This window comes from Falco naumanni, chromosome 7 (genome assembly GCF_017639655.2).
Source record: "Falco naumanni isolate bFalNau1 chromosome 7, bFalNau1.pat, whole genome shotgun sequence".
NCBI lineage: Eukaryota > Metazoa > Chordata > Aves > Falconiformes > Falconidae > Falco > Falco naumanni.
Window position 1 is genome coordinate 45,770,256 of NC_054060.1, and position 20,129 is coordinate 45,790,384.

At 40.8% G+C, this 20,129-nt stretch overlaps 1 protein-coding gene across 2 annotated transcripts in view; it reads right to left on the reverse strand.

Annotated features, from left to right (window-relative positions):
- HSD17B12 (hydroxysteroid 17-beta dehydrogenase 12) overlaps positions 1 to 20,129 on the reverse strand; it is an 88,912-nt gene that overhangs the window by 43,833 nt on the left and 24,950 nt on the right. For both annotated transcript variants that reach the window (XM_040602120.1, XM_040602121.1), the window contains exons 2-3: positions 11,825 to 11,871; positions 7,127 to 7,202 (exon numbers count right to left, since the gene is read on the reverse strand). In XM_040602120.1, coding sequence (XP_040458054.1) covers positions 7,127 to 7,202; positions 11,825 to 11,871 — 123 coding nt within the window. The remainder of the gene's footprint in view (positions 1 to 7,126; positions 7,203 to 11,824; positions 11,872 to 20,129) is intronic.

The window sequence follows — 20,129 nt, forward strand, 5'->3', positions numbered from 1 at the left end:
TGAATTCCATGACGATCAGGAGAATTACTTAAAAGAATCTGAGAGTCACTGAAAGGTAGCATAGTATGGATTAACAAAAAAATTGCGCCTTTACTTTCACGTTAATTTCAAGACATTTAAGTCAGTCACTCTACATGAATTAAAACAAATTTTAAAAGTGAAACAAGTTTCTAGGCTAATTCAGCATTATATCCCTGATAGTTTCACCTGCATTCAGCATCCACAGAAAGGTGTTCACTATAGTCAGAAGACAGGCATTTAGAGAACCCTGACAACTGTGCTTTTAAAGTGTTACTTATAAGGGAAAACACATGAGTAAGTAGTCCACATATAATGCACAAAGCAGTATAGTACCCAGTTCAGCACTGGAAGTGTTGCACATGTATAAGGAGTTACACAGCAAGCATACTTGTATCCATTAGACACACCATTTTTTAAATTATTTTTCATATTCATGGATTTTTTTTTCTAAAGAATCTGTTGTGAAAAACAGACCAAATAAGTTTCCTTTCTCTTTGAAGAGCTACTAACTAGCATGATTTTCCTCACCACAACATACTCCTAAAAAAACCATAAAAGCCATTATCACCATTTCCTCAGCAGAGAAGTCTACCAGGGCTTTTTACAGCTTTGACAAATAAAAAGGGCTTGGTGTAATGGAACTCAACCTGCCAGAAAAGAGACAGGAGACTAAAATACACATTCATAGAATGGAGTTGTAGAAGGAGGACAGCACTGCTTGCTTCATCCAGTCTTTTCCCTGTGCCAGAGACCGTTCCCTGTAGACACTCTTAAAAGGCTTAATTTTAAGTCTCTCTGCAATAAAGCTTCCACCAATTGACTTAAACCAGATTCGCAAAACAGACCTTCGCTCAGTGAAAAAAATCCAATACTCATTTTTCATGTAATATTTAGTTTATTTTACACTGGAAGTAATAAGCGATATATTATAGCTTTTGTGTTAACAGAAGGTGTTTAATGACCCAGAGACCAGCACAAGGGCTCTTGGTTTTGGCATCCACAAAACGGATTGTTAGCAGAGACAGGCATTAAGTTTGCGTATTAAAGAAAATACAAAGTATTCCCCCACCCAACCCAGCAGAGACAGCAGTGGCCCTGAACGTTTGTAGGGGTGACTAATCTCTGGTTCTTCAGTCTAGGTTTCTAAAGTACCAAGTCAGTCATCTGCCCAGTTGGTCCAGCTACGTAGTGTGTAAAACACTAAGACTCAAGACACCATTAGGTCCCAGAGTTAGTCCTGAACCTATAGACATGATATATGGAGGATGTGACGTGTGGAAGAGGCTACTTTTGCTGTAGTTTATATTCAGAAAAGGAAACCCAAACCAGCCAATTCATATTTAAATAACTTTTACACATTTCTTCTCCTGGACTTTCTGGGTTAACAAACTATCAACACAGCACAACAAATACTGCATAGAAGTGCTCTGGCAGCAAGGTTCACAGGCAAGCACGCTTCCAATCCTTCTTTCTGGAAGAGGCTAACCCCTTGTCAGGTGTGAAAAGGCACCGTCTGCTAGAGCTTGCCAGATCACTTGCTGCTATGTGTAACCCATGACACTGAGTGCTAAACTTTCTCAGACTGGTTTTCATCCTTAAAAGCAACTATGACAACGTGGTCTGTTACTCCATATGCTGACAGGTGGTGTGTAAACAAAGTCCTTTTGCAAAGATGTCCCTACTCACCTGTAAAACATTTTACTCCTGGTTCATCCTACCTTGTTGCTGCCTCAAAGTTCTCCTAAAGGTTGAAGTAGTCCTAGGATTGCATCCTGTAGCTTGCAGGACATTTGTCACGTGTTGCCCTCTAAGCATTCTGCTCAGTTTCTTCAAATTAATCCAGGCAAAATTTCACTGAGAAAATGCAAGAGAAGATGATAAAAAAAGAAGAGGGACTAAACGGGACATCTCAAGCGGGGGGTGGGGGTCGGTGAAGAAATTCTTTAAAAATAAGTTCCCTTCCCAACTGCTCTTTTACATGTCTGACAATTGCTCCTTTAGTAACTGGTTGACACCATTCAAGGCAAAAGCATGGGAACTTTCCTCACTTTCTTCAGAGATGAAAGCCAAGAGTTCATTTTGAATCGAAGATCCTTACACTAGAACTATGTAAAAGGTGACTTCAGTGCACCAAAACAAGTCCAGAATATTTTAGGCAGTTTTGTCAAGTCCAAGACATATAGGGGGATTTCAAGTATGTCCAGCTGAACCTAGCTCAGATGACAGAAGACTGCAAACACATCAATTTACCTTGAAATAGATCACAAAAGGTCAAAATAACTGCTGGCTTCAGTTAGTCTTCAAGTTAAGCTCAGGAAAGTGAACCTTGTCATTTCTGTGCAAAAATATGACGACTAATTATGTCCCCTTCCTCACCAGGCTTGTCTGCATTTCAACCTTTGCTATTAAATGCAAATGTTATTACTTGCCAACTCCAAGACATGAGGAGGACTTAAGATGCGAGGAGGACTTAAGGAGTGCAGATCGGGGAGGAAATGCAAATGACAGGGCAGAGATTAAGGGGCAAAGTGCTCCAAGGTAGGTGCAGCTGAGCATCTGCAGGGGACAGATTTGCCATGGGGGGCATTGGCCATTTGTAGCAGTAGGTCATGGTAACAGCCGAGGCATGAGCACAGTGGTCAGTGTCAGGTCTGCTTCAGAATGCTCCCCACTATCTTGTTACCAAGAAAGCAGAAGAAAGCTGTAAAATCCACCTACCTAGGAAATGGAGAAGGAACATTTCTAGTTTTGGCACCACATCCCATTCCTCTCTTGTACTCAACAAATCATACCAGAGTAGTGAGAATGCAATAGATCCCAAATCTAAACATGACAGCTATCCGTTTACAACGTACCTTAAATCTTGGGGTTACAGAGTAGCTCAAGACGAAACTACCATGACCAAGCAACTCCAGCAACACTACACACTAAGCTCAGGAAACTTACTGGAAATAAGTAGTCAGCTACACAGATCTTAATTTCAAAAAATTATATTTTTCTTAAAGAAAAACGTGTGGCAGAATCAAACTAAAGTTGTAGACACTAGTTCTTAAACAGTATTAAAAGTTTAAAACACAACATACTCCAGTTAAATTATCATTTGCGAGTACACATTGGGAAAAAATGGTAATTTTTTTTCAGTCCAAACAATACCTTAGGAGCTAATGTAATCCCCTGGGCATATACAGTACTTACAACCACCACCTTTAAAGCAGCAGATGGGGATTTACTTCAAAAAAGTTTTGCATTATATAGTAATTGATGACAAGCTCAGAATCTCCCATGTTGCATTTATATGCACTTACCCACAAGTAAGTAGATATTTACACTGGCAAGCAGGAACACTATTTAGCTACAAAAGGACTTTGTTTTTTCCTGGCCTCCACAGCTCACACAACTCCACAACCTGTTCTGTGAAGCCATCAGCTAATAACATATACCAATACCAAATTCTTTTGACAATTTCCCTACAGACAAGCCCTCTTTTAAGTGTTTTCCTTGCTTGACTTGTTTTCACTACATTCTTCGTATTGCAGCCCCAAGGTAATGAGTTTCTACAGCAAAGGTCTTCTCAAGTCTGCTCAGAAAATACCTAGCAGCAGCAGTGCAATAACTAAAGCTTTTCTGCTTGCAGATCCATGGTTCTTGAACCAAATGCTGGCACAGAACACCTGAGATGTCTTCGATCATACACATTAAATACAGTAAATCAGGGAACAGCCTCATTATGTGGCATATAAACAATTGTCTCCATCCACAGAGAAGTCTTCTTTCTGATCCTCCCTGAACCTTTGAAAGAGTTTGTTGTGAATATCATATCATTAAATACTTTAAAAAGGTCCTGGAGCACTGATGTAGCATGAACTTAACTAGACCAAGCATTTTGTATAGTGACCCTAGTAGTCCATGTTTGTGCATGAAATCTTGATTAACAGTTCAAATATGTTTCTACAAAATCTAAGTAATTCCATGCAAAGGTGGTCCATGACCACTGAGGAGGAAACTCAAAATTTCTTCTTCTTCAGTCTGTGGCCAATGCTCTGTTTCTTATGGAACAAAAAGCAGAATTTCCCTGTTGTGGCAAATAGTACAACAACCAAGTATTCTGCCAAAAAAAAAAAAAATCTGCTTTACAACATGCTTGAAGACACATTGGAAAAACTTCCAAAGTCTTCAACTTCCTGTAATTAATCCACTAATTTTCAATGCTCAAACTGAGCAGCAAGTTCAGAACATTCGGCCTCCCTATAACATCATTACAGCCAGTTTAACGTGCATATACACACAAAAATATCAGATCCAGGTCAGCTGGCATTTAACAGTCAGAAAGACGTATCAGTACTTTCTTTAAGATGGTGGTTATGCAACTTGCATTTTATACATAGATATCACTCCTAATGTAAGTGTATCCTAAGAGCACAAGAAAGGGTTTTTCTGAAATAGAATTACTAAGTCTGATCCTCAAAAGCCCTCTTGTTAGTTGTGACGGGGGCACCTGTCCATTGACTAGGATGAGGACTCCAATCGATAAAAATGAGGAAGGAACAGAAAACAGCATGGCTCACACAATTCAAAAGAACTGGAACTAGTTAAACAGCCATTCTTCCTTAAAGTGATTAAGGGTCATTACTCAAGAGGAGTAAGCTTACCTCAATTTGAAGAACAATTGGAGGACCACCACAAAGAAGTTTAAAGCTTACCTTAGGAGCCTGCAAGGGAAACACTCAAGTAGTTACAGCCTAAGCTCCAAAGAAGTCACCTTTTTGGAGCCTAAACACGAGAAAATTCTGTCCAGCTAAAACCTAGGAGGATCTGAAAGTGCGACTCCAGCTTTGCTTGCTTATGCAGGCCATCCCAACCTTTCAGCATGTGGGACAATGAACAAGGTATACATTTCAGTAGCTCAGTGTTGTCAAAAGAAATGTTCTGAAAATCCAGCATGAGTCATCTCATTTCAGAATGGTTTAGGAAAGAAAGCAGAAAAATGTTTGGGTGAGGCTTAACAGTAATTATGTATTACAGGCTGCTCTGCATAGGTATGTGTACCTATTATTTTAATCTGAAAAACTCCCCCAGCAGCTATCATGTAAATGCCAAAAGCTCTAAGCAGTAGTAGATTTATCTGTCCTGTCAGCATCATGCTTAATTCCCGAGGAGGAAGAGAGTTCCAGACTATTATAGAAAGGGTTATGACCACTTTCAGGAAGCTTGTTGCTTCATGCATAAGTGTTTGATTCCAGAACAAGATATTTGTAGATATTTCTATCAGCTGGACTTTTATTTAGCAAGACAACATACAGCATTGTAAGAAACTTGACTGCATATGCTGACACATGCAGCAAACGACCATCCACCTCCTGCAGTGAACTGCCACCAAGACCACATTGTTGCAACTGCTTTGTGCATTTGCACTAAGCCTCAGTACTCACACAGGTTATGCAAGCAGTGACGCCTATACTGTTGCATTTACACTGTGACTGTACTGATGTACCAGGTACGTCCAGACACTGCAGGGACATCTTTAAATGCAGGACACTAATGAACAGAGATAATTACTTCCAAACCAGCTGAAGATAGGACCCTATGCCATCTTCACTCCAAGAAGAAATGCTGTCTACCACCTAAACATACAAGTAGAAAAGACAACTTTTCTGTCTAGAGAATAGTTTCATATGCCATTTTGCACTGAACACTAGAAATCAGAGACAGTAGCATTTGTATCAACAGAATTGTATGCCCTCTGCCTTTCAGTAAACTAGTAAACCAGTTACCATTAAGCAAACTGAAGTCCATGACTCTTTCAGTCATCCTTACATTCACTAAGCAGCCACCTACAACTTAGTATAGGACAGTTTGTGGGGGCTTGACTTACAGATTATGCTTTACAGTAAAACAGTGCCACTAACAAATTTAATAAAAGTTTTAACGAACTCAAGCCAAAATAATGCACTTACAACCTGTGAAAGAGAACAGCTCTTAGAATTATCTGCATTGTCTATACAAACCATTTTATGAAAACCTAAGCAAGACAAGGGAGGGTAACACAGAAGTATAATCTTAATGATTTCTTTACCCAACATCACTACGCCAAGAAACCTGCTTCATAGCACACAACTTCCACTCCTGCTTATCAAAAACTTCTATACATCAGGCTGCATTTTTCACTTTATCTTGACATACTCTGCATAAACTAGTAACCTTGCAGGAAATCTGACTTAAAGAGATATAGATTAAACGAGGGTCCTGCGTTAACAGTTGGACTTTATGATCTTAAAGGTCTTTTCCAACCTAAATGATTCTATGGTTATACTTTGCTCCAATTGGAAAAATCATTTGTCCGCATAAGACTTGAGGAAGCTTTCTCCTAACTGATCCCATAGAAATACCCACCTTACTTTTGTAATCGGAATATTAAGCTGCTCCCTCATTTTTGCGTTACAGCCATTTACTACACAATTACTGAAGAAACAATCCCTAATACAGGTTCTTAAACACAGTAACTCACTCCCTATATTCATTCCTTTGACTATGCACACTTGTCACCCAAAAAGAGCTTACAGGTCTCTAATCTGATCCAAGTAGTTTATCCAAACAGAACAAAAAAGGGAGAGGAGGGGGAAACTACCCACAATAAATTTGTATACTTGGTATTATAGCAAGCAACATAAGGAACATGTTTTCAACAACTTTGACTTACAAAGAAACCACCCTTAAGGCTGAAGCCCATGAAATCGAACTTGCTTCAAGCTGAGAGAATATTCAGATGAATTAAAGGCTATATGGTTTTTGCCTTATGATTTTAGACAGCTACTATGGGGATAGGCGGTATTTTGGACTGACTTGGTAAGCTGTTCTTATGGAAGGCTAAGAGTTTTAGAAGTACTTATCCCAGAACTAAGCCCTATTGTTTTCAGAAGTTAAACGTGAACACCCATAAAATTAATCTGCAAGGCCTTTACCACTTATATCTAACATTTGCACTATGCACAACAGCAAAGCTTTTTCAAAATTAGAGCTGTATATATTAGCATGTACGAAGCTCATGTGCAACTGTATTTATTTATAAGCATGCCCATGAAGTTTAGGAAAGAAGTTTTCAACTCACTTATTTCACTAGCAACCTGGTCCAGTTTTTCTTTTGACCTACTGATTAGAGCCACCTTCATTCCACATCTTGCTAACTGCAAGAAAACAGGAGACATAGAACAGTCATAAATCACTTCCAAGTTAGTATCCTAATTAAAATAATTGCATAATTTATCAAATATCACATATATATGACCAGCAAGTTTGAAAAAATTACAATTTTAAATAGACACATGAACGGGAAAACCAGGATAAATACTTCTTACTTGATTCCCTTCATGACAAATTTGTTACCTTCTCAGTCATGCAATACAGGTGTATAAGTACATTTATAAAATAGAAAGCAAACAAGCAGGTATTTTACAGAAATTTTACCACACCTCTGCAAGTCAGAGCAAAGAAGTTATTACCCACAATTAAGTTTAACATGCCAAGTTAAGATATCCATGGTCACTTGAACACCCGTGTTACAAAATTACCCCAGCACCCAATACTTCCTTCCTTTAGTCAGGCTCCACTCAACTTTGTACTAATCATAGATATAAAGGTTAGTTTACTCATGCATTTCTTTTAGGGAAGCTATCTGTGTAACTTAAGCTGTGGCCAGAGGATATCCTGGTCTCAAATCAGACATACTACTGCAAGTTTGAAATGAGAACAACTGAATTTAAAAGTGTCTGCAGAAAGAGAGCTACATATCTGAATTACTCCGCAATGAAAACAACGTTTGTGACTATTGTAAGTCCCTGTTCCAGTGAAAAATAACAATATATCCACAGTTCATAGTGACACTGCCTTCCAGACACTTAACACCTACATATGAAAAACAGGTAAGTTATCATTGCTCAATAAAACTCCTTCATTGCCTTAGGAAGCCAGTGAGAATGGGTCTTGAATGAAAAAAAAAAAAAAAAAAAAACCACAAACCACACACACCCCACGCAAAACAAAACCTAAAAAATTCCACACCACCACAGCATGGTACAGCAACAACCTAAAGAGACTTAATCTCATCTACCTTTCCAGCAGAAGCACACAAACCAAGAAAGCTTCTTTCAGAGAGAAGCATGACCAAGTTCATTAGTGACCTCCACGCTTTACTCACATGTGTGATCTCTAAGCAGAAGAAATCTCATACTAGATCTCTCATGAGCGTAGAGTGAGGTGTGATGAAACCAAAGACACTCACTAGGAGCTGCTAACAAACCACTGCCAAGTTCAGGCTTATGGGTAACTTAAGCTTTCCACTCAAGGAAATGATGTGGTGTTACGAGGACGAGTGTCTAAAAGAGATGAACACATCCATCTCCAGATAAGCACCTAGCTCACTGGATTAACTTTTCATGAAGCCAACAGTAGGCTTAGAAGGCAGTGGGAAGAAGGGAATAACATAGTGCACTCTCATTCCACAGGATCAAGGCAGCGAAGGCAAACACTATACCTAAAACTATCTCAGCCTGTGACACTGAGGACAATCTGACAGTAATCCACTCAAAAGTCTGAAACAGCTGTGGTCCCATGGGGCAAAAAAGCCCCAAAGATGTTCCCCATGGACGCAAACTCCAGACTGCTGACAGGCAGTTTGCTTGCTTTCAGCAGCCATGACCTCTGGGCTCTCAAATTGCTGAAGTAGGTACCTGAGCTTTACGGAAAACTATCCAGCTGTACTTGTCTCAAAAGCCAAGGCAGTAAAGCCGTGCCAACGCACTCAGCAGAACCTCTGCGTGTTTAGAGAACTTCTGCCACAAGAGTGAGCTTGCAAGAAACTGCTGCTGCATTCACATTAAAGGGACACACCGTGAGAAGTGCATTCGAAATCTGGAAACAGAAACCAGTTTGCAAGAGGAGTTCTCAAGAGTACAAAGCCCATAAAATGACCAAGGAAAGAGCCTGCAACTAGGAACAAATACCACTAAGAGAAATAATCAAACTTGGAAAAGACAGTGCTCAACAGCAAGTTTGGTTTGAGTCTGATGCAACCAAATCGGTTTCTGCCGAGTGCTCTGACTTCACTGGTAGAGGCCTAGTGGAACCACAATAGCCCAAAGACCAATAATGATCCTCTGAGATCCCAGTAGCTAATTATGTTTTTATGTAAGAAACAAGGAAGACCCTCTTGCTTCGCAGATAACTGTCTTTAGATCTTTGGCACGTTGTCTCTAGGGTCATGAAAAGGCTGCACAAGACGACCTTAAAACTCATCACAAAACTCACCAGAGTAGCAAGCATTGGCAAGATACTTTCATAGCTAAAGGACTGATGCAAGCAAGAGTCACCATTCTAACACAGCTGGTGGATGTAGACATCTGATTTCTTAAATGTCATGTTCGTAACTACCACTTTTTCCACCTTGGTAGCAAAACATAGCCGCTTTTAAAGCCCTTTCTCTCCAGGATGGAAAGGAATGTCAATGACAGCCCACCAAAGCAGAGTTAAAGCTCTTGTTAAAGTAAGTATAGCAAGAGGATCTAAAAAAGTAACACTAAGCAGATGTGCATAGCAGAGTACTACAGAGCACACAATGGGATCACCATCTCTAGTTTATTACTAGCATACAAACACATCTAAGGTTAAAATTTAACTCATGATTTCCAAAAGCAACCAGCAATACAGGGGTAACAAGTAATGATTTCTGACCATATCCTTTAAAAAAAAAAAAACAAAAAAAAACCACAACAACCCCCACCCACCCCCCAAAAAAAAAACACACAAAAAACACCACAAACACGAAACCATGCTGCTTTGGAATCAAAGACTGGGTGATCATTACCCAGACAGAGAAAACTTGCATTTACCATGGCACCACCTTTCATGAAGAGGTGGTCTAGTGATGAAAAGGCTACCAGTGCCAAGCAAAGAATAGAGATCTAAATACTGCAAGAGTGGAAAGTGTAAAAATGGCTCTTTGCTTGGAAAAGAAGGAAAATAAACAACACAGCAGAGTATAACTGGAAAGAATTTGTAACGTTCTTCCATCACTTAGCGGTGATCACGTCAAACTTTCAAAGAGGCGATTCTCAACACACCGTTATATTTCTCACAAACTCATCCAAGGAGAAGGAAGTAATCTGCATGATCATGACAACAGCCATCAGCACCCAATCAGCTGTATGCCAGTGGCATTTATAGTAACCTGAAGGTAGTTTCTAGTAGAAAGTCAAGCTTCTGCTGACAGTCTTATGAAGAAACCTCTGGAGTTAATTGAAAGACTGAGAAGTCTTTCCAGGTATTCCACATTTCACCCCACACCCACGCTTTACTTCATCAAGTACTCTTCATCCACCTAAACTCTCAAAGGGTGAATTTTTATCTTATTCTAAATAAATAAATAAATGAATAACAATCATAAAAATACTCATGACAAATTTGCTTTATTCTATAGCCCAAGAATGAATATATGTGCCCTTTGGGGTGCTTTTGGCTGTTCTGTGCCAACAGCAACTATGGCAAAGAAGCTGAAACAGTCGGTTTCCCAGCAGCGGATCAGCTTTCCTAACGAGGGTTCACATACCGGGCTCTGCCAGCAGCACATGTTCATGTCTAAAGGCAGCCTCTGGTTCTTGGAGACACCAGCAGAACCTAAAGCAAGCTGTAGTTTCATTCACTCAATAACCTAACACAGATCATTAAACCAATCCCCCATGATGATCAGCGGGTGTCTCTCACATCAGAGGACTTCCTCCTCATAGTGCTATGCCCTGGGCACAGTGACCTCCTTCCACTTACTCTAGGCAGTTAAATTTAAGTATTGCATCATTTGCTTCAGTGCCAGGTAACTGGGCTATTTGGCAGGTATGAGCTGCCAGCTCTAGGCCAGAATCAGGTGCTGCTGGCACCAGGCTTAATTCGCTTTGCAGTCAACCCCCCCTTCTTGATCCAGCAGGACAAGGTGCTATTTTCTCCAAAGCAGAAAGGAATTTAAGGGCCAGGGGTACAGGTAGCAGAGCACAAGGGATGTAGGGAAAACTGAAGGACAAGGACTACCCATGAAGAGGAATGCTACTTTCCCTGTGGGCTCCACAGAACAGAAACTTCAAGAAAAAGGAATATCTCACAGCTGATCTCCTCACGCTAAGTCGTGCTGGTGTTTCAGAGAACACAAACATGAGTACAGACTGGCTCACTTTGATACTGATGCTGGAGCTGAAAGTTATTTTTGCTATAAATTGTTGTAGTCAGCACTATTTGTCATGATGTTCTCTGGGCTTATAGGCTAAATTGCCCCGTACTAACAGGCACTTTCTGTCTTAAGCAATACATTCCAGTACCATATTTGGAGCCCACATATCCATCAAGAGAAAAAGTACAGTAAAAGAGATAGAGGTAAAACCCAGCTTCAGAGACTTCATGAACTATAGTTAATAATTGGAACGTACTGCAACCAGCTAGAAATGCCATTTAGTCAGTGCCTGAAAATACCAAAAAGAAATAGCAAAGGTAGAGAAAGCTAACAATTATAACAACTAGAAAAAGTTAAAAAAAAACCACTAAAGGACAAGGTAAAGGCTGAAAACAGAATTCACAAATTAAGGAAGCTAACAAAAAGGGATAAAATTCTTGGCTGGTCACCAGAGGGAGACAAGGCAGGAGACCTCTTTCTCCACACATACCTGTTAAATAAAGGCGAGGAGATATGACCTACTACTTGACAGAGTTAAGACAGCATGACATCTTGCAAAGGATCAAGGTATCACTTGGAAGTGCTAAGAATTCTTACCTCTTCTGCATAGGCTTTTCCAATCCCATCAGTAGCTCCTGTGACCACTGTAGAGGGGGGAAAAAAAATATACATTAGCTGCTTCACAGAAATAACTGCAATGAGTGTTTATTAGTAAGCTATTAAAATACTCATTCCAGCCAAGAGACATATCAAAACATATCTGAATAGGTGTACAATTTTGAATAAATCTCTTAGAGAACTCAAACTAAAACCTTTCCACATGTAAGAAAGGAGAGGAAGAGACTGAGTTAGGAGCCTAACTGTTTCAAGATTCAGGTTCAGCACTCCTCCTCATGCCAGTCCTCTGGCCCACTATGCTTCTTCAGAAGCGCTGCAGACTAAGGAAGATTTCCAAGTCATTTAACTAAGAAAAGCTCAGTTATAACTATTAAAACAGCTCTCAACTTAGTTTTAAGTACACTGTAAAATGAAAAGTATCTTAAAGCCTTTAAGCATCCAATAAAACAGACATTTTAGGACACGAGCAACAGGTCTCTGTTAGTGACTCTCCAGTAGATTTCTGTGGCCATTGTGCTTATTACGAACAGCCAGTATAAGTGACTGATCAGTAGCCATTAGTTGCAAGCTGGGCTTCTAGAGCTTAAACTTTCACCTGTGGGTGACTGGGATCTGTGTCAAGCCTCAAGTCTTCCTAGGATTCTTTTCTGCATGCTGACAAGCTCTCAGCGACTCAACACGTCATCAGTTTGACAGATTATTCCACGACTCTGACCACACCAGTAGCCACTCATCTCAGTTTGCCCACTAAACAGCAATTCTTCCATCCAAAAGCCACGTTCCCAACTACTTTTCAAGCAAGCACATCCAGCACCACTTCCTCCTCATCAAACCAATGCCTACACCTCAACATCCTCACTCATTTAGCTTTACTCATTCTTCTGTCTCTGCTCTCACTTCCAAGTGGCTAGAGAATACACTCCTGGATTTTTCTGTTTGTACTCATTAGATCTGAACAACTTAGTGGAAGCATAAATGAACACAAGACATGCCCAAATAACTGGGCTTGTTTAACGTTTCAGAAAACCGAACTGAGAGTGTTGGTTGAACTCTCAGGTCAACCTCTACCTGAGTGAAACTCACAGCAGATGGAGGTGTTGTCCAGCACTAGGATCCAGCAACAACTTCCCTTCAGGGCACCAGAAGGAGATGTGTTTGCACATGATTTGATTAGTCACTGCCTGCAGATCACCCATAACAGCTGGCATGCAAACAGCAGCCAGAATATTTCTGTTTGAGTAATAACAGCTAGGAAATGCTGTAACTATTTCAGTTTCTGTGCCTGCTAGCTATAAATAAGTGGACGTAATAGCAAGTGATGAAGCTGCCAGTGATGGTCCTATCTGAGCTTGAACGGCCAGCCAACAGTGCAGTAACAGGCTCGGAATGAAAGATAGTCATGCCCTTGATTTAAGCTAGGTTTACGGATGACCCTAGATGAAGGTACATACACATACATTTATCCCTTCCCTGGTTTCAAGGCTTATTTGCAAGATGCTGTAGCTCCCATGTGATAAGGATGTGCACGACTGTACCATACGCGTATTAACACATACTGCATACACAGGATGCCCCAGCTAGTAAACAGCTCTAGCTGCTGCACCATGAGCTCTAGTGAATTTTATCGAGAAAACCAAGTGCCTGGGTCACACCATTTTGCCACTTGCCATCCAGCCACAATTAGAGAAATGAGTCACAGTAACAAATCCCCACGTAGAGAAGTCAAGCAAGGGTCCAAATGATGAAAAAAAGCAGACCTTGGGGAAGAAATCAAGAATGTATTCCCAGGAGTCCACTTGCTACAACCAAACTTGCACCAATATTGCTACCCATGTACCAGACAGCATTACAGTCCTTCAGGACGGCACCATCCCTTTAGTTCAAGGACTAACAAGCTTCAGTTTCAGCCTTACTGATCTTGGGTTTCACACTATGTATTATCACATAATTTATTATTGCTGCAGTAAAACAAACAGGAGCACAGCGAAAACCTATGCCCAGTACCACTCCCCACAAGGCTTACAACAGTAGTTGGATATGCTCTAAGTTGACCCAATCTGGCAAACAGTCCACTTCCATGACTCTGTAAAAGGGGTTTGTTTCCTTCTTTCTAGTTAGGGAGGTACCTAAAGAGCAGCTATTCCCTATAATGCTTATAGATAGTTTCTCCTCCTTCCAACTCAAAATTCATGGATTTAATGGTTTCATTCCCAGATAACAAGCTCAGCATTTAAAAATACTGTTTTCTGACACTGTGAGTTGTTCACCTTTAGCAGCTACAGCTAAGAGTGCATGCTCCATAAGGCAGGGACTTCAAAAAGCATCTGCAGCACTTTAAAGGCTTAATAAAGTGCAAGTACAATTTCAGTCAAGGATATTTACCTCATTTATTGAATCCATTGCTTAGGTAAATTGTAATAGAAGCGGCTGGAGCATGAGACAAGCTGAAGAGTGGGGATTTCTATCTGAAGTACAAGTAACAGGATGGTTCCTCCCTTCTTAGGTCCTACTTCTACTTAAAATCACCTGTAGTCCAGAGGCTAAAGTACCTTCCAGAACATAACTTGAGAAATTTGGACAAATCTAATACAGATAAATGATGAAAAACATTATGAAATCCCACCAGGAAGGGGAAAAAAAAAAAAAAGAAAAAGTGCTTGAACCATCACTTACATAAACAGACACCTAGCTAATACATATTACTGTTTTGCTTCTGCTGCAGGTAAAAGCATAGGCATCAGAATAAAGCATGCAGCTAGTTTTTCTTAGCAATAAGGGAAATCCTCTTCTCACAAGAAGGCACTAATAGGATCATTTTATTAATGACTCCCCTTCATGCAGGATAACTTTGTCTCTTGCTCTGTGTTCCCACATCATCTTGTGGAGCAAACACAGTACAAGGATGGCTTTCTAACATGCAACCAAAAAGCCACCTTTTTTTAGGCCACACTTCCCTTCCTTAGGCACTTCAAGAGAAGCCACCTGGCCTAGCTTCACCCATTCTAAGTAAATGGATTTCCCATCAGCAGCTGCACTGGTGCAGAAGCCACCAAAACTGGCACCGGAGGACTGCAACGGGGAAATGTGCTGATACAGATTTTTCCTGCTCCTGACCAGTAACACCCAGTTCAGCAAGGGAGCTGTAGTTACTGCCCATTTATGGGATAATTAGAGAGGAGTCTGGTGGGTCGGAAAGCCTGCCCAGCTAGACACCAGCCGGAGCAGACAGCATACTTAAGCCCTATGTTGTAAAAACAAGGAAGAGACGTGGAGTAAAGACAACTGACTGGACCATCACAATGTCCAGCTTCAGCAACCTTACCTTCCTCCACGTTTTGAGTTACCTGAAGCGTATATGCATGCTGCAGGGAAGGGGAGAGCAATAAAAAGAAGCAGCTTTGGTAAGACTTGTGCCTTAGCAAGGCACTTGTCATTTATTAAATTTCATATTGATTACATTCATCTCTAGTTTCTGCTCCAGAGCCAAGTGTTAGTTTTAACCGCTCTAAAGCTGTGCCAGTTTAACTAAATCTTTACTATCAACTTGATGTGCTGAAGCTAGTTTTAACTCCAAGTGTGGATTAAGCTTTTAAATTATGTTTCTTCTGCAGTGTCTTCCAACAAAAGTTACAAGCTGCAGTTGGCAGAGCTTAAAGAAGGCAAAGCAAGTAGGGTAGGAATAAGTTATTGTCTGTAAAAAAAGCTGCACCAGCTCTTATGTGTGATTATACACATCTACCCCATAGACTAACTGTAGTAGCTTCCCACTTCAGCCATCTGCCGTCTCCAGAAGAGAGCCCAGGCAGCTCGTGTGTGAGCCCACCAAACAAAAGTTTGCCTGAATGGAAGCTTGTACTGAAACACTGATTTTAGGCAAAGACATAAACATCAATCTTCCCCCAACTATTGGGGCTGTAGAAGAAAAGGGGAAGAAAATTAAGGAAAGGTATCCAGTAACGTGACATACTGTGAAAACAGTTCACTTAATAAATCAATATATGCGCATTGGGCTGGAGATGTTCTACCCCACAAGTCACCACTAGCCAGCGTTCAACTCTGGACACAAGGTATTTCAGAAAATAATTGGACTGCATTTGGAACAGATTCCCATCTCAAGACATGTTTTTCTGAAACTAACATATAAGTACAGACCTGGAATGTGCAAGACTACATCATCTGTTCTCCATTCTGAGAAACTTGCCTGAAGACTCCTGTTTTGAGACATATAGCTTGGCCCTCACGAGTACAGAACACTGTAAGGAACTTTTGTTGCTCTTCTATGTAATGACACTTTCTTGAATATGTAAGACTGGCGTAATCATTGCTATAACGGCTAACTGATGTATGCATGGGTTTTACCCTCTAGTCCTAGCTTTCACTTCAGCTGTGCACGAACAGCCTTATATTCCAACTGACCCTATACTGTCCAAAATAGCAGATAAGTAGTGGGAAAGCTAGTAAAACACTTAATCACAATTCATGATAGCCACTGGTGTACACCACATAAGTGTCTTTGAACCCACCGATGCTCTGGATACAGTCTTAAAGTGTAGGTATGCAAAGAGAAACTTCAATGTACTATCAAGGTCTCTGAACAAGGCAAGCAGTATGGGGCATCATCTATCTGCTTACACCGCTCAAGGAGGCTATGCTGTATGTGTGCTGTAGATCTTTCAACTGCCATTGCATATACACAAGTCAACTGCAGAAGAACTCAGAACAGCAGTTAAGTTTTTAATTACAGTATTATCCTTAACACATCACGGAATCACTTCCATAAATCACCAAAACCATCTTAGGACATTAGGGCATCTTTGCCCTAACAACTGTGCCAGAATTTTGATTCCTATATGGTGTGGGGAGGGAAGAAAAAGAAACAAACAAGCCACCCACACCTTTTCACCTCCTGCTTTGAGTTTAATTACATAAACTTTGACTTCTTACAGTGACCTCTTCAATTTAAGATACAGCTACACAGAAGTCCACCACAACCTCTACTACTGGACTACTTATTGATTAGACACAACTCACACTAATCCTCTAAACCTTAACCCCACCTAGCCACTTTACCTCCTAATGTTTCACATTGTGTGTTTACACAGCTTTTGTCACATATACAACAGATATGATGCAGTTCATAGGCACTGGGCATCATTTCCCACCCAGTATGAAACTCAAGGCAACCCTTGACAAATACAGGGCAAAGTTAAACGAACTCAGCAGTCAGAGAAATGCATGGTCTTGCACTAAAAGGAAACAGCTTTCCTGATATTAAAAAAAGCCATAGACCAAGCCCATGAAAGAAGTTGTGTAACCAACCAGTGACTTTAGCATGGAATATTAATATGCCAAGTGGTACATGACTTCAGGGGTTACAAAGGTAGGCACCCCTCCAGAAGGCTTCCAAAGGGCTGAATATGCAAATGCTTCCAATAGCTCCTGCATCCTTCAGAAATCCCACAGCCCACGGCTAAACAGGCATAGGATAAGGTACCACCAATGGTGCATGGAGCTCGCATGTTCTTTCTGCTTGTAACAGCCCCTGCCTTCCCAAATAAGAGGTCACTTAGAGAACATCCACCACCTAAGTAGTATGCTGGATAAACATTCCCTGCTGTTAAAAAGGGGGGTACTGCTCTACAGCCAGGCAAGAGCAGCACCTAGCAGACCACAGCAGTCTGTTCTGTGACTGAAGTGAATATTCAACATCCAGAAAGAACATTTTAATCTGCTTCTTATGCAGCCAGGACATCTTAAAACAAAAATCAAAGAATGGTGCAGTAAAGCATGAGGCAGGCATGTAGAAATCATCTCATCTCATGATGGGAACAAGGACCAGCACTGACACAGGGAAAAGGAGCAACAGCAAGCATAGAAAATTCTACTGCAGTTCTGCAGAGCAATCACGCTGAAACAAGATTATAGATTCGTGACTCCCCAATTCAAGGTTAGACTACAGTGAAGACAAAGCTTAAAGAGACCAAGCCTGCCTTCAGGTACAAACACACATTTTCCACTGCAAAATAAGCTTTTGAGATGCCTAATGGAGATAAAGCATGCAATACTCATATCCATGCTGCTGCTAACAAACAGCACCAGGCACACTCCTCGCACTGCTTTGACTACCTGCACAACAAAGCTAACAAGTATTACGCATGTTCTCTACTATCCCCTTCAAACTACAAGCCATTTCAGTTCAGCCATTTTCCTGTTTTCATTAAGAAAACCATGAGTTTAGGCAATCTTTCAAAGTACTGCAGATGCACTCATGCACATCATTACCTAGGAAGAACAACTCAAGCTACTAATGATGTTACTCCCCCCTTGAAAGATGTGGGTACAGTGATTTGGGAATACCTATACTCTTCCTGCCAAAAAATTAAGCTAACAAATAGATCTCAAGGAGGGCAGCTCAGCTACACTTCTGATCCTGAGAGGTATTCAAATTTGTTGTCAAAATGGCCACTGCAGAGCTAGTCTCCCAGCTACATCCTCCGTTCACACAGAAGAGCCATCCCTGTCCTGCAAGACTGAATCCAGATCGGAGTGAGGGTCTGTCAAGGCACAGTACACAGCTGTAGCAGACATAAATATAAAGTATAAAGTATGACCCTAGTGTGTTTTGTTAAAGCAATACGGCTGGGAGAAGCTTCATAGCACAGCTAACCTTAGCATAGGTACAACACATAAATAACTGAAGAGTCGAGATTCTTCTGCTACGAAACACGGAGGCTATATTAAGAATATGACAGCTCCTGGGGAAAACAAAAGCTGGCAAGGGGAGAAAAGACTATCCCTGCTTGGCATCAAGCTGTGCTTCATTTATTACAGATTTATATAAATCACTGGCATTTGACCAATACCAAGCTTCTAGATTATCTCCAGCCAACAAAAGTACTTTAGTCTGTGCTGGTTAAAAATATTCTACTTTTTGCCCTCAGCTTGCTAGGAACAGCTATTTTTAGTAAGAGCCCAATCAACCTTATCAAAATCAAGCATCAAAAATAGACTGGAGAAACACTGCAAGCAAATACTATTTTTAGCTGCTCTGTCTGTCCCTGCCGTTGCCCACAAATTCTGACTGCACAATCCATGCACGAGCACTTAGTTATTCTAGGCAGATCCTAGTCGTGACCCTTGTTTTCCCTGAACACCTGAATGCAGAAAACACTCGATTGATTAAAGATTAATACAGCCGCAAACCGTGACAGCTGCCTTTCGTCTGAGTGCTTTTGGGGAGGGGGAGAATATGGGATGACAGAGAGCTTGCATCAGTATTCCTCTTGGGGATCTATTACATGGAAAGAAAATTGCTATTTCAATTCCCTTTTGTTGCTAAAAATAGAAGCCCCAATTGATTCAAGCAAACAGGGCACCGGCTTAGCAATGCCAAATTTAGAAACCACTGAAGTCCCAAAGAGTGAACGCTAACGCAGTCTAACACATGCCAGCTCATATTTAACAAAGAACAAAGAAGATAAGCATGCTGGCTGCAAGTTAATAAGACAGCCAGTAACTCCCTGCATTTTTATTAAATAAAAACAGAAAACTCTGTGCAAAATAAGACAAACTTCACTTCTATTCTCAATTTAACTTGCCGAAATAGGAAACCTCATCAGAAAGATCACCTGTACCCGAGCTGAAATCCTAGAAATCCTGTGTAATTTTTCACACAAAGGGGGGTTTTTTGCACAAAGGAGCTTACACCCAACGGTCAGGCTTTGAAAAGACAGGCTACAGAAAAAGGTTCAATTCCCAGAACCAAACACTTACTTGGTAACAGCTTGTGTCTAGGAGCTAGTAGGATTGTGGGTAGAAAAATATTCTATAAATACCACAGCACTGACAAGTTCCCATTTCACCCAGAACTTAAGCAAGGAAGGGTTTTGGGCAGTGCATTTTCAAGATTTCTTGAGACTTGAGAGCTAGAAGCAATCTAGAAATCTCAACAAGAAAACCACACGAAGAGTTCATGAAAGTCATGGGCAACACTTACACACCATCAGTCCTAGGTGCCTTTAAGTGAGCTCTCCCAGTTCCAGAGTGACCTTCTTTTACACGCTCACACTCAAATCTTTGCCATGAGGTCTTTTTCTCCTGTTAGTCATGGGCTGCTGCATTACGGATATGGGAGCCTGGGAGGAGAGGAGGAACTTTGTCATCCCATCTCCTGTGTTCAGAAGCCTCTACCTCATCCTGTTACAAATTGCTTTCAAGGCTTTTGATCCAGAAAATGTCAGGTGAACCCAAGAGCGCCCTGAACTTAACTTCTGCAATAGCAACT